This window comes from Rana temporaria, chromosome 11 (genome assembly GCF_905171775.1).
Source record: "Rana temporaria chromosome 11, aRanTem1.1, whole genome shotgun sequence".
Lineage (NCBI taxonomy): Eukaryota > Metazoa > Chordata > Amphibia > Anura > Ranidae > Rana > Rana temporaria.
This window is the reverse complement of record NC_053499.1, coordinates 39,591,589-39,607,168: the sequence shown is the minus strand read 5'-3', so window position 1 is coordinate 39,607,168 and position 15,580 is coordinate 39,591,589. Positions and strand designations below refer to the sequence as shown.

Genomic DNA, 15,580 nt, shown 5'->3' with positions numbered 1-15,580 from the left:
CCAAAGGGTGGCGCCAATCGAATGGAACTTCCCCTTTATAGTGCTGTCGTACATGTTGTACACCACCGTGCTTTGCTCGAGCATTTTCTTTTCACGATCGTGTGTATGCAAGGCAGGCTTGACAAGAATCACGTCGAGAAAAACTTTGTTTTTTCCATGACATGAAAAACGGCCGTGTGTACGCGGCATTAGTTTATCGGTGCGCTGGCTTCTTTATTTGGTTTGGATCTCCTTTACCTCTGATGCTGTTCCTTCCTTCCATGTTTAGGTCTAGATGTAAGGTCTTTAAAAAGAGCATAATTATGCCGCGTACACACAATCTGAATTTCAGATGGAAAAGTCAGACTGACTTTTTCCATCGGAAATTCCGACCGTGTGTATGCCCCATCTGACTTTTTTCATTGGAAATTCAGAGGAATTCTGTTGGAGTTTAGATAGAGAACATGTTCTCTTTTACTCCTATGGAATTCCGTCGGAATTCCGATGTGATTTTGGCTGGTCAAAAGTCTGACCGTGTGTACGGGGCATTATTTTAGAGGAAGGGGAGCCGGTTAAATTCCCTGTGAAATATGCACTCCTTTTTTTGCCCAAGGCAAGGAAATCGTTCGCTATCCTTGGCATGACTGTGATAGGCAGGACCTGACGTTTAGCTTAGCCACTCTTGTCACCTGTACATTTTCTGATTAAAGTGGTTGTAAACTCTTACAGACCACTTTAACCTACAGGTAGGCCTAGATTAAGGCTTACCTATAGGTGCAACAAATATCTCCTAAACCTTCACAGTTTAGGAGATATTTGCAAAAGAAAAGCATGCGCCATAGACAACGCGAGCAGGTGCACTGAGCGTGCCGTTACTAGCAGCGATCATGCCGTTAGTGGCGGCACCTGCGCGCATGCGTTGTAGTGACGTCATAACGGCTCCGGCCAGTCACAGCGCCGGAGCCACGATATGTGGAAGTGAATCGTGCAGAGATGGCGGCGACGGAGGAGGTGAGCGAGCACCGCTGCAGGGGCTTCGATTTTAGGTAAGTACTTCATAATGAGCTAGTATGCTATGCATACTAGCTCATTACGCCTTTGCCCTGCAGGGTGTTTTATTTATCTTTATTTTTAAAGAGGGTTTACTTCCTCTTTAATGTCGTAGTGGAGTACTTTTGGAATAATGATACTAAACATCACAACTCATACATTCAATATCATTAAACCTTAATTCTAGGCATCAAAAAACATTTAAAAGGATAAGTTCCTTTTTTAGAGAAAAATTATAAATGCACATTTGTCTGCAGGGAAGAAAATGTGCATTTATTTATTTATTATTTTGAACCTGCTGTAAAGCATTGGTTTCCAGCAGATCTGCCAGAGTATCTGTGTGCCCTTATATCCAATATGGGCAAGCAGATACAATCTAACAGGAAGAGAGAAAGAACCACCACGGCACCGTGGTAGTTCACCTAAATCTACAAGCCGACGGCCGCAAAGGCTGCAGGACCTTGTAGTTTTCCATTTACAGAATACTGTAAATGAGTGACAAGCGGGTGAAGTTCTTCTCGGCCACGTTTTTTTTGTGACAGCTAGCGGTGGGGGGGGGGATCTCCGCTATCTGCCAGATTGGGGAATCAGGGAGGTGCAAGGGCTGGTCCGTTCGCAACATGTTATACCCTGAATATGGGTGTAACATGTTACAAAATGTAAACATATCCTTTAAATAAATTCCTCAATAGCAGAATTTGTGATCATCGTTTTACATTTTCAAACTGATATCTCCTGGAACAAGTAAGGCCCCTTTCACACTGGGGTGGGGGCGGCAGTGGCGGTAAAGCGGCGCTATTTACCGCCAATTCAGGGCGGTTTTACCCCCGCTAGCAGCCGAGAAAAGGTTAAAAACCACCACAAAGCACCTCTGCAGAGGAGCTTTGCCAGTGGTATAGCCGCGGTGCCCCATTGATTTCAATGGGCAGGAGCGGTGAAGGAGCGGTACACACCAAAGATGCGGCTAGCAGGACTTTTTTTTACCGTCCTGCTAACACACCGATCCCAATGTGAAGGCCCTCGGGCTTTCACACTGGAGAGACAGCAGCGGCTGTTTCAGGTCGGTTTGCAGGCGCTATTTTTAGCGCAATAGCGCCTGCAATAAAAAACAGGGTAAAAGGAGTCTAAGCAGTTTAGGAAAGTCAAGTAAAAGTCATAACTTGTACTTGTTCCTGGTCAGAGACTTGAAGTATTGAAGTCAGAGGATAAGGACTGTAGTTGGGCGACTGGCAACTGGCATTTCATAAAAAGAGGTCAACAATGGCTTCTGACTGTCTTTCCAGACTGTAGAAATGACCGTTGAAAGCTCAATGGTTGTGACGGTCGACAAGAAATGATCATATGAATACATGCTTCATATATAAGCACTTCTCTATCTTTATCTTTCTTTCTTCTGTAATATCTATCTTACAGTTGTGTCTGTTCACTGAACTTCAATGTAGTGTCGCCACGAGAAAATGCAAACAAGATGCAAATGCAAAGGACTATGACAGGCATTCACCCAGGAACCAAGCTCATATATGCCACTATGAGGAGGGAGCTGGATAATATTTTGATATATATTACAGAATGACAAGAGAGACACAGAGTCCATGCTATTCCCACAATAAAAGAAGCTTCTGATATATATTAGTTTTTGGTGGGCTAATTATTTAATAGGGTATCACAAAGTAAATAATGTTAATTGATAAAACACTATAGAGGAGAACAAGCATGCAATAAATCAGTGGTTCTCAACCTTCCTAGTGCAGTTACCCCTTAATAAAATTTGCCACGTTGTGGGGACCCCTAACAGTAAAAATAGGATTTTTGTACTCAGCGTAAAATCCATTTCTCTGAGTTCATAGACGGACACAGCATTCTTTGACATTAGGGTTATATCCGCTTTCACTAGGAGAGTTTAGGCAGAAAAAAAGCGCTTAAAGTGTTAACAAACACAAGCCTTAGTGCAGCTCCTCCCAGGGGGCGTGGCCCCCCCGGTATAACCCACACCCTGCTCTAACAGCCTCAGTACGTAACAAGCAGTACAAACCAAGGAGGGGTGGGTGCTGTGTCCGTCTATGAACTCAGAGAAATGGATTTTACGGTGAGTACAAAAATCCTATTTTCTCTTTCGTTCATAGACGGACACAGCATTCTTTGACATTAGGGACGTCCCAAAGCAGTGTCAAAAAATTCGAGGGGCGGGAAATAACACAGCAAAACAGGTTACACCCCAAACAAAACCGGGAGTTGCTCAACGGAGAAACTCCCACCATAAAACGCCGCCTGTAACATCTGCGGCCAAAGGAGGCATCAGAAGATGCGCACACATCCACCTCGTAAGACCTTGAAAGTGTGGATCGACGACCAGGTCGCTGCCATATACCCCTGTAACACAGAGGCCAGATGCCAGAAAAACCAAAAAGGCTCCGATCGCCCTGGTCGAATGCGCCGTAACCCAAAAGGGAGGCGCCAGCCCCTTCAGGGCATAGGCCTGAAGCACAATTCGTCGGATCCACCCCGAAAAAGGGGTGGCTGACGAGACTACCAGGCCCCCTGGTAGAACCAGCCAGCGACACGAACAGTGAGACCGACTTCCGGAACGGAATCGTAGCAGATAAGTACATACGTAGGGCCCGAATCACATACAGAGGATGTAAAGAGGCCGCCTCCCTGCATTTCGGCCAAGGACATAAGGATGGAAGAACAATGTCCTCATCAACGTGAAAAGCCGAAACGACCCTGGAGAGAAAAGACGGCTGCGGTCGCAGCACCCCCTCATCCTTATGGATGACCAAGTAGGGAGCCTTGCAAGACAAGGCCGCCAGAACCAGTGGCGGCTGGTGAAGTTTTATGATGGGGGGGCGCAATACCCCGCCCTTCCACATTTGGTCCCTCCCACTTCTCATAAGCCACACCCCTTATAGAATCCACCACTCCGTCCCCTGTATTCCACTCAATGTCAGGAGTATACAGCTCAGCGTCACAGCACAGAGTATATAGCCCCAGCATCACAAATCATGGTATATAGCGCAGCCTTACAGATCGGTGCAAACAAACTAAAATATGACACTGTTAGTAATGAAGTACTCGAAATGGGCAGGAGATTACCAGAGACTGCGGACATACTGCACAAGATTACCAGAGACTGCGGACATACTGCACAGGATTACCAGAGACTGCGGACATACTGCACAAGATTACCAGAGACTGCGGACATACTGCACAGGATTACCAGAGACTGCGGACATACTGCACAGGATTACCAGAGACTGCGGACATACTGCACAAGATTTCCAGAGACTGCGGACATACTGCACAGGATTACCAGAGACTGCGGACATACTGCACATGATTACCAGAGACTGCGGACATACTGCACAAGATTACCAGAGACTGCGGACATACTGCACAAGAGTACCAGAGACTGCGGACATACTGCAGAAGATTACCAGAGACTGCGGACATACTGCGGACATACTGCAGGAGATTACCAGAGACTGCGGACATACTGCAGGAGATTACCAGAGACTGCGGACATACTGCAAAAGATTACCAGAGACTGCGGACATACAGCAGGAGATTACCAGAGACTGCGGACATACTGCAGGAGATTACCAGAGACTGCAAACATACTGCAGGAGATTACCAGAGACTGCGGACATACTGCACAAGATTACCAGAGACTGCGGACATACTGCACAAGATTACCAGAGACTGCAGACATACTGCAGGAGATTACCAGAGACTGCGGACATACTGCAGGAGATTACCAGAGACTGCGGACATACTGCAAAAGATTACCAGAGACTGCGGACATACTACACAAGATTACCAGAGACTGCGGACATACTACACAAGATTACCAGAGACTGCGGACATACTACACAAGATTACCAGAGACTGCGGACATACTGCACAAGATTACCAGAGACTGCGGACATACTACACAAGATTACCAGAGACTGCAGGAATTACTTGTCCTGCGACTTGGGACTTAAATGTTGCATGACAAGTCGTACCCCATGATTTCCAATGAGAACCGTTCATATCTGTGCGACTTCAAAGTAGTCCCTGCATTACTTTGGTCCCACTTTGATGCAACTTGAGGTCCATAGACCTCGAGAATACACAGGCATTGCTTACAGTCACATCAGAATTGCAGTAGAATTGTGCAACTTTCAGACTGCATTAGCCTGAAAGTCGCAAGATTCTGCCACAATTTTTTGGTGCGATTTTGCATCGACTTGAAGCAATGCCTATGTATTCTGGAGGTCTATGGACTCAAGTCACATCAAAGTGGGACAAAAGTAATGCAGGGACTACTTCAAAGTTGCACAGATATGAACAGTTCTCATTGGAAATCATCGGGTCCAACTTATCCTGCAACTTTCCAGTCCCAAGTCGCAGGACAATTTGCAAGCGGGGGGTGGTGTTGACGGCCGATATTTTCCCTGCACATTAAGTATAAAAATTTTTTTTTTTTTTTAATAACTGGGGGGGGGGGGGGGGTGGGGTGGTCTGGTGGGGTAGTGTTACCGCCCGCTATTTGTGCTGTAATGATTTTTTACATAGAAAAGAAATGTTGTTAATAAATGGGTAAATGAATTATAAAAAAAAGATTTTTTTAATAACCGTTATTGGAAAAATCTTTTTTTTATAATTCATTTACCCATTTATTAACAACATTTATTTTCTATGTAAAAATTCATTACAGCACAAGTAACACTACAGCGGGCGGTAACACTACCCCACCAGACCACCCCCCCCCCAGTTATTAAAAAAAAAAACTTTTTTATACTTAATGCTAAATTGAATCAAATATAAAAAATAAACTGTTAATAAGCTTAATATATTTAAATAATATTAAATAAAAAAAAACATTGATTGGGGGGGGGGGGGTTGTTGCCTGGCATTATTTTCGCTGAATATTAAATATTAAAAAATATTTTAAAAAAATATTACAAAAATATATAAAAAAGAAATTGGATTAAGCAGGGGGGGGTGGAGGGTGGATGCCAGCCGCCGAATATTAGATAAAAAAAAAGACTGAATAAGCGGGGGGTGGGGGGGGCCGCCGAATATTAAATGCAAAAAAAAGCCTTTGAATAAGCGGGGGGGGGGGGGGTTGTGCCGCCGAATAATCAATTGAAAAAATTTATTTGAATAAGCGGGGGGGGGGACGGCCGGCCGAATACGAACATACTTTGTGGAAATCGCAAATCGCGGGAGGGGTTGGATGCAGCTGTGATGCGGCAGCCGAAGTAGAGACAGGCAAGCTTACCTCGTCCACGGTCGGGCGCACTGAGCTCTAGCTGACCCGACGTCACTTCCTGTTTTTCAAGTGACGTCGGAACGAGCACAGAGACGGGCGGGTGCACACAGACAGTGTATGCACCCGCCCGGCCATAACTATACACTCCATCGCGCCGGAAGCAAATGGCGCGATGGAGAGCGCCACAAAGGCATATTTTTTGTGCCAATGTAGCGCCGCGTCTGCAATCCCGTGATTGCACAGACGTGGCGCTACTCTTACAGGACTGTTCCCGGCGTCCGGCACGCGGACATAGAGCCCATAAGGCCCTTTTTTGGGGAAAAAAAAAATTCTTAAAGGGACAGATTTAAAAAAAATTTTTTTTTTTTTTTTTTTTTTTTTACTGACTGTGGGATGGGGGGCGGCGCCCGGGCGCCCCTATGGACGGGCCGCCACTGGCCAGAACAGACAAACACTCGTCTGATCGAGGTAATTGCTACCAGAAAAAATCACAGTGTAAATGCCCACGCTGAGCCATGGCCACGTGACGATGCAGACCTTCCTGGGCTAGCACCCAGAGTCAAATGCATGAAGGGCAGGTACTCTAGCGCTGAGCTAAACCTGCTCCCGTCTCGTGACAGTCAACAAAAAACCTCCCGAATGTCCACAAAGGGAGCATCCAGAAGAACCAAAAGGACTAAATTCAAATCCCATGGGGGTAGTGGAGGGGCCACATGCCAGACCCCCAGACCAGACGTACGCACCAAGGAGTGCGACGCCAAGGCTCATTGAAAGTAACAGCCAGAGCAGAAAACTGACTCCTAACCGTACTTAAGGCGAGAGCCTGATCCACTCCCTGCTGTAAAAAAAAAACGCAGAATCCTGGACACCACGTATGTCCGAGGGTGCCACTTCATCTCCTCACACACAGAGATGCAGGCCTTCCACGTATGATGTAAAACCTACGTGAGGTAGACTTCCATGCAGGCAGCACGGTAGAGACCACTGAGCCCAATAGGCCTCGGGCCCACAGCCCCAGGCTCTCAACAGCCACGCCGCTAAGCCAGTGGCTGTAAAAAACAGGGTGGATGATCGGACCCTGTAACAGAAGATCAACCCCCAGGGGAACGCGCTAGGGGGTGTCTGCCACCAGACGCACCAGGTCCGCGTACCATGAGCGACGCGGCCAATCTGGGGCAATCAGGATTGATAGAATTCCCTCGGCTTCCACTCTGCGCAGCAGTCGAGGAAGAAGCTACCGAGGAGGGAAGGTTTAAAGTAGGCGACAGTGACCCCAAGGAGCCACCAACGCGCCTGACGCGTCTGCCCATGGGTCCCTTGACCTGGCCAAAAAAACATGGCACCTTCCGGTTGAGGCGGGACGCTAGAAGGTCCACGCATGGAGTGCCCCACTTTCGGCACAGACACTGAAAACCCCTACGGGTGGAGAGACCACTCTCCTTGGTCTAGCGCAGTCCGACTCAGGAGTCGGCCCGCCAATTCCATACTCCCAGAATGTACACGGCCGATAGAGCCGGAACGGACCTTTCGGCCCACCGAAGGATGTGCGCGACCCTCGTCGCTGCAACAGAACTCCGTGTGCTTCCCAGATGGTCGACGTACGCCACAGCGTTGTCGGACAGGGACCTGAATGGTCAGCCCTGTAGATCCAGGGACCACCAGGCAAGGCAAGCCTGATCCAGAACACCGATTGGTAGGTGGGACTCCACCTGAGTCCAGCGCCACAGGGCTGACTGGGTGCCCCAAAAAAAACCCTCCCCAACCGGAGAGGCTGGCATCCGTCGCGACCACCGTCCAGTGACATGGCAGAAATGCCTTTCCAGCCCGAAGCACCGGAAAAGTCAGCCACCACACCAGGGACCAGGTGACTCAACTGAACCTGGTAATCCAGGGATGACGGAAGCTTGTCCCCACGAGACAGCAGTACCCTCTGTAGCACCCTGGCGTGGAATTTGGCATACGGAACCGCCTCGACAGAGGCCACCGTCAGACCCAGCACCCTCATGCAGAATCGCAGAGATGACCACTACTAGGTCGACAACTGCTGCCCAGCAGATTGCAGAGTCTGAATTCTTTCCGTTAGGAGAAAAAAATTTTCGCCCCGGCGGAATCCAGGACTAGTCCCAGGAATTCCAGTCCCTGAGACGGGACCAACACTGACTTCTGGACAAAACAGAAGTCAGCCAAACTCTTGGAGAGTCTGACACGTGACAGACATGGCTCCACTAATTCAGAGCTCGAGGAAGCTCGTAGGAGAATGTTGTACAGACATCCCACAATAACAAACCCCCTCTGCCACAGCCGGGCCAGTATCGGAACGAGCACCTCGGTGAAAACCTGTGGTGTCGACACCAAGCCGAGCGGGAGGGCCACAATGAAAAATGGTCCTCCCTGACCGCAAAGTCCAGAAACTCTGGTGCTTTGAGCATATGGGAACATGCAGGTTTGTGTTCACGGCATCCAAGGACGCCAGAAAAACCTCATCCTGATAGTTTGCACTTTTATAAAAAAACAAACAAGGGCCTGAGGCCCAGGATTGGACGGGCCCCGTCCTCCTTTGGGGACCACAAAACAGATTGGAGAAAAACCCCGGAGCCTGTTCCACGAGGGAACTGGCACAATCACTGCCCTGACCAGAAGATCCTGGACAGCCCCTGACAGAGCCACCCGGCCAGCCAGAGGATGGAGGGAAAAAACCTGTTTGGTAGACAAGAGAGAAATCCTGTCTCGCACCCAGAGGAAACTACCTCGCAACCCAACGGTCAGAGAGGAGAGACCTCCACCGAGCCGCGAATTCGCGGAGCCAGCCCCCCACCCGAGATGCGAGCGGAGGCAAACATCCAAGCGGGAGCAGGCTTGCTGGGCTTGCGGCACCCGGGGCGCCTGTGTCCTCAGTGGACGTCCTAGCCCCTTGAAAATGTTTTCCTGCCGCACTTGGCGGGCGAAAACCAAAAAACGCATGGGGAACAGTAAATGAGGGCCCTCGCCTACAGTGAGGCACCTACCCTTTTTTAGATTGCGGGAGCAGAGTGCTCACACCGCCCGTGGCATCCTTTATGATGGCATCCTTTATGATGACAATCAGAGACACCCCTGCGTACACCCCCACAGGGCAATACCACCAGGGACTACTGAAAAGACCGTCCGCAGACCAACCCCCAGCCATACAAGGCAGGGCAGAAAACATGGCGCAGGCGGATGCCCTGGAGAGCAAGGGGAGCATATCCGGGGTCGACACACAGACAAATATCTGACCTAGTACAAACTGGTCGGTCAGGACCACGCAGGCCATAGAAGCATTCTGCGCCTCCAGCTCCCCATCCGGGAAACGTCTGCGACACCAGAGTCCCGGCCAAAACCGGACTCACCACCGCCCCCCCCCCCCGCTGTGAATATGGAGCGACCACATTCACAGCACCCCTATCAGCGGGGTCCCCAAAAGCGGGAGCCCCTTCCCCAGGTAATGTGGCAGCCTTGTTTTAAAAACAAGCTACCCAGCTGAACACAGGGGGCGGGGGGGGGGGGGAGAGAGAGAGACACCCTGATACAGGAATCCTCCCCAAAAAAGAGGGGACAGACCGCAAAGCATTTTGTGCCCTGCGACTGATCCCAATCCTTGCACAACATATTCCAGACATGGAACACAAGGAAAAAACACATATTGCGGTGCGGGGTGGCACGGAACCCAAAAAGGGACTGACACCACTGATGCCACCTCCGAAACCACCATAGCTAACCATGGTAACCCGCACCGCAGTGTTAAGAGCCCCAACAACAGCACCATCAAGTGCTGACCCTGAAACAGGGCCATCCTCACAGTCCGTGTGGACTTCAGCCAGCAGCTACTGACAAAAAAACAAAACCAGACGCCTCAGTGAGGCCTGATTCCCTGTCAGAAAAAATACCCAGAGAGAGGCAGAGGGGGAAATAAAGTGCAATTCCCACATCCCTCCAACACTCCCATCCTGACCCAAAACGCCTCAGGGACTGCCAGCACAGCATCCCTGGAGGCCGCAGGAACAGGGACACTAAGGGTTAACATCCCCTAGTACTGGCAGGCTCCACAGGACATCCCCCCAGCCGCCACAGAGAACAGGGAAACCCCCCCCCCCGGAGGACTCACCGTCCGACCAGACCGCCGCTGCCGAGAGCCAAAAACGCTGCCTGTGCCGCGCCATCCAAAAGGAAAATGTGCAGAGCCGTACGCGCCGTCATCCTAGGCACAAGAGCTGTATCAAGATGGCCGCCGATATGTCTGCGGGCTCCGAGAAAATGGCCGCTGCAATTACAACTGCGCCATAAAACACCGCCGTCAGCGGCAAAATGGCGCCCGAAAACGGCGGTTTTTTCAAAAAACACACAGCAAAGCCCCAGTGACACACACAGTACACAGGCCCACAGGACCCCCTCCGCACATATGGCAGCCCAGAAAAACACAGCACCCACAGCAGTAGCAGCCCCCAGGTCAGACTGAGCCCCCCAAGCGGGGCCCCCACCTCACGGCCGTCACCCAGAAACTGGGAAGGAGGGAGAGGAAAAAAGGGAGAGAGGAAAGCAGGGCAAACCCTCAGTCGACCTCCCCAGGGGAAATTTCCAGCCAGACCACTTACCTGAGCAAGAGGCCACTACTTACCCGTCCTGCGACCACCGGCTGGAGGTATCCCAGACAGATCCAACGTCCGCTAAACGGCATGGCTGTCGGCCAGACACACTGTGACAAGGCCATAGAGACCGGTCATATGTGTGCCCTAGAACCGAAGTTCCCCGGCCGCCCCTGGAGCAATGGGGCCTGTCGTGGACGTCCCAAAGCTGAGCTGAGGGCCGGCACACGCTCGAAGGCCGAACCTGGGGGGACTACAAGGGCCGAGGACCCAGCCTGTCACCCAGTCGGCTGTTGATAGAAGAATCACAGGATTCCAAAAAAATGCAGGAACAAAATAATAAAAAGCGAGAAAATCGCAAGAAAAAAATCTCCAGAGTACAGGAACTCCAGAGTGCCTGACTCTCCTGACGTTAGGCAGGAAAAAACTGAGGCTGTTAGAGCAGGGTGTGGGTTATACCGGGGGGGCCACGCCCCCTGGGAGGAGCTGCACTAAGGCTTGTGTTTGTTAACACTTTAAGCGCTTTTTTTCTGCCTAAACTCTCCTAGTGAAAGCGGATATAACCCTAATGTCAAAGAATGCTGTGTCCGTCTATGAACGAAAGAGAAATATTTGTAGCATGAGTTGTCAGCACCCAAGGCAAGACAAGTAATTTGCGCCCCTAACCCATGGACATTTAGTGCTCCCTGAGTCCCTCGTACAGTATTAAAACCCCTTATGGTACATTTTAGGATGTACCACTTTTTATTTGTTCTCCTTCCCCCTTTATCCCTCTTTATCCTAATTTCTTGTCCCCCATCCCTCTCGCTAGCCGTCTTTCTTGTTCTTTCTCTTTCTTTCTCTCCCTTTTTCTTTGTTCCTCTCCCTCTTTTTGTCTCCCTTCCCTGTATTCTCTATTTTAATTCCTTCTCTTACTCCTTGGTGGGGGGTGGAGAGAATGGAATGAGTAGCAGTGCTGGCGGGGAGTTGGGATAAGTTGCAGTGCTGGCGGGAAGTTGGGATGAGTTGCAGTGCTGGCGGGAAGTTGGGATGAATAGCAGTGCTGGCGGGGAGTTGGGATGAGTAGCAGTGCTGGCGGGGAGTTGGGATGAGTAGAAGTGCTGGTGGGGAGTTGGGATGAGTAGCAATGTTGGCGGGGAGTTGGGATGAGTAGCAATGCTGGCGGGGAGTTGGGATGACTAGCAATGCTGGCGGGGAGTTGGGATGACTAGCAATGCTGGCGGGGAGTTGGGATGACTAGCAATGCTGGCGGGGAGTTGGGATGACTAGCAATGCTGGCGGGGAGTTGGGATGACTAGCAATGCTGGCGGGGAGTTGGGATGAGTAGCAGTGCTGGAGGTGAGTTGGGATGAGTAGCAGTGCTGGAGGTGAGTTGGGATGAGTAGCAGTGCTGGCGGGGAGTTGGGATGACTAGCAATGCTGGCGGGGAGTTGGGATGAGTAGCAATGCTGGCAGGGAGTTGGGATGAGTATCAATGCTAGCGGGAAGTTTGGATGAGTAGCAGTGCTGGCGGGGAGTTCTGATCAGCCAACTTAGGTGCTCTTGAGCAAGGTCATCTGCTGATCTGAGAACTATAGTGGGGACTTTTAATGGCAACTCTAATCACAGGTAGTGTTACTTACTACGTCTCCGGCTTCACTTTGTCTCCAGCTCTGTGGTGTCTCACAGCAGTGACACCTATGCCGAAGTCAAGAGATAGGGTCTCCTTCAGCCCCTCCCACTTCACATTCCTCACCAGTCAGCTGACCTCTAGTCTCTCCCCAGCCATGCAATGAACAGAATTGGTGGCTGCGAATAGGTTGAGTGGGCCTCCGCAGGCTCCAGAAAGGGCGGCCACGAAAAGGCTTCAGGAGCCCAGGATTCGGTAACCCCTGGCAAATCATCATTCGACCCCCAGGTTGAGAACCACTGCAATAAATGGACGTGTAAAAATTTGTACAACCCCAACCAGACCCAAAGTCTGAAGGTGTGCGGTTAGTTTTGGTAGTATCTGCATTTGCACAGAGCATTTTGTCAAAAAATACACTGCATCTGTGACAGATTATATTAATAAAAATCATTTGATGGTATCACTGCATATATATATAGGCTTTTGTTACCTTAAATCTAATGAACTTCTTCTTCCAGGAGTGGAGGCCAGAGAGATAGATCTGTCGCAGAGCTTCATGACTTAATCTCAGGTCAATGCCATCTGGAGTTACTGTAAACTGAAATGCGACGGCTTGGTGGGCTTCTGCCATCCTTACTTACCACTCTCCTATGGATAAAAAAAAAATAAAAAAAATAATGAGTTCTGACATATGTAATGACAACAGCTTTATTACAGGATGAGTGTAGATTAGTCAAACCTAAAAGGCCTATTTTACAACCACCCACAATGCAATGCAGGTTTTTCAGTAACCTACTAAATGACACTTGCAATGCAATCTTGGATGTGGTCTTAGCTTTGGTCATAAGTGTGAAAATGTGTCCGATTTACAAAACTGAGGTTTCTTCAGATTTGGTTTTGCTTAGCAACGGCTTACGGTGAATGAGTCGGCTCTTTGCTCTAACTCCCTGACTGTTGCACTACAATATACAGTACTTCTATGAGCCCAGTACCTAGGTTCAAGAACAAAATTCAGGAATTGGACCTTGAACTTCAAAAGAGAGCCTGGTACCTAGCAGAGCTGCAAGATTAATCGTTAAGAATCGTTATTGCGATTTTTTCCCCCTTGCGATCTTGAAACAATATTTCCTGATTCTTTCTATGCAGAGAATTCTCTCTGCTGAAGCCGACAGCCGTCAAAAGAAAGGAGAAAAAAAAAAATGGTGGTCTGCCAAGTATTAGAACATTCTTTAGCAGTGGAACTAAGTATAAACATTGTAACAATTTGTCCTTTAGATCAAAGGAATAGACTTCCGTGTGTAAATAAGGAAAGTTTAACCACTTAAACACTAAAAAAATTCTGACATTTGTTGGTTTCAAGTTAAAATCATTTTTTTTTTTTTGCAAAAAAATTACTTAGAACTAGGGTTGTCCCGATACCACTTTTTTAGGACCGAGTACAAGTACCGATACTTTTTTTCATGTACTCGCCGATAGCGATTACAGATTATTTTTTTTAAATGCAGCCATGTGTCCCCAAATGCAGCCTTGTCCCTAAATTCAGCCATGTCCCTGATGCAGCCATGTCCCTGATGCAGCCATGTCTGATGTCCCTGATGCAGCCATGTCCCTGATGCAGCCATGTCCCTGATGCAGCCATGTCCCTGATGCAGCCATGTCCCTAATGCAGCCATGTCCCTAATGCAGCCTTGTGTCCCCTAAGAGAAAGCCAATCCCCCCCCCGCCGCTGCAGACATATAGTTAATTTGCGCTGGGGGAACACAACAGCTTTCATTTGAATAGCTGTGTGTTCCCCGCCGCGCCTGGTCATGTATAGACACTCCCCCTTGCTCGGGCACTTTGATAGACAGTCTGTCAACGTTTCTGGGCAAGGGGGAGTGTCTATACATAAGGCGTGGCTGGGAACACACAGCTATTCAAATGAAAGCTGTTGTGTTCCCCCAGCGTAAATTAACTAGATGTCGGCAGCGGCAGGGGGGGGGGGACTTGGCTTTGTCTTAGGGGACTAGGCGGCAGCAGCTCTCCTCTCCTCCATACAAGGACTGCTCTGCTCCACTCTCCGCCCCCTCTCCACCCACACTCCACCCCCTCTCCACCAGCTCTCGGGGGGAAAAAAAGTATCGGTCAGGCTTTGGGAGCATTTGCGCGAGTACAAGTACTCGCGCAAATGCTCAGTATCGGTCCAGATACCGATACTAGTATCGGTACAACCCTACTTAGAACCCCCAAACATTTTATATATATATATATATATATATATATTTTTAGCAGAGACCCTAGAGAATAAAATGGTGGTTGTTGCAATATTTTATGTCACACTGTATTTGCGCAGCAGTCTTTCAAATGCAATTTTTTGGGAAAAAATTACACTTTAATGAATTCAACCAGTAAAGTTAGCCCAATTTTGTTTTGTATAATATGAAAGATTTTTCGCTGCGGGAATCGTGAAAGAATCGTGATCTTTATTCTAAGCAAAAAAATTGTGATTCTCATTTTGGTCAGAATCGTGCAGCTCTAGTACCTAGATTCGAGAACAGATTGATATCCATAAGCCTAGTACCTAGATTCAGGAGGAGAATTCAGAACTTTGAACTTCAACAGACTATATCTATGAGCTTGGTACCTAGATTCAGGAACAGAATGAAAGAATGTAAACTTTAAGGGACACGCCATCTATGAGCCTGCTACATAGATCCAGGAGCAGAGTTCAGGACCGTGAACTGTAAAAGACTGATCAGTAGTTAGTATGTACTGTACCACGTCATTGTCCACCAAAGCTGACATTTTAGTGTTGGGTGACCACAAACTTTCATTTGTGTCTGTGCTAAGCAATGTGACATTTCACAATGTATCTGCATTGATAACATTTTCTCTATGTGCACACGTGCTGAATTTTAACTAAATCTTTATAGAGGAAAATAAAAATTTTAATTGTGACAATGGATTTATCTTTAGTCTTACACGCACACAATGTTCTCAACTAAGATTAAGGAACCTACTGAACTTGCCAACTTATAATAGGCTTAAAGTATAATAATGATGCATAAGCCTTTAAGCATTTTTATAGCATTCCAAAAACACTTA

The 15,580-nt window shown here is 48.6% G+C and overlaps 1 protein-coding gene across 2 annotated transcripts in view; it reads right to left on the bottom strand.

The window, feature by feature from the left end:
• Window positions 1-15,580, bottom strand: part of CPT1A (carnitine palmitoyltransferase 1A) — a 109,372-nt gene that overhangs the window by 61,574 nt on the left and 32,218 nt on the right. For both annotated transcript variants that reach the window (XM_040328372.1, XM_040328373.1), the window contains exon 2: window positions 12,987-13,144. In XM_040328372.1, the coding sequence (XP_040184306.1) occupies window positions 12,987-13,127 (141 nt within the window). In that variant the 5' untranslated portion in view covers window positions 13,128-13,144. The remainder of the gene's footprint in view (window positions 1-12,986; window positions 13,145-15,580) is intronic.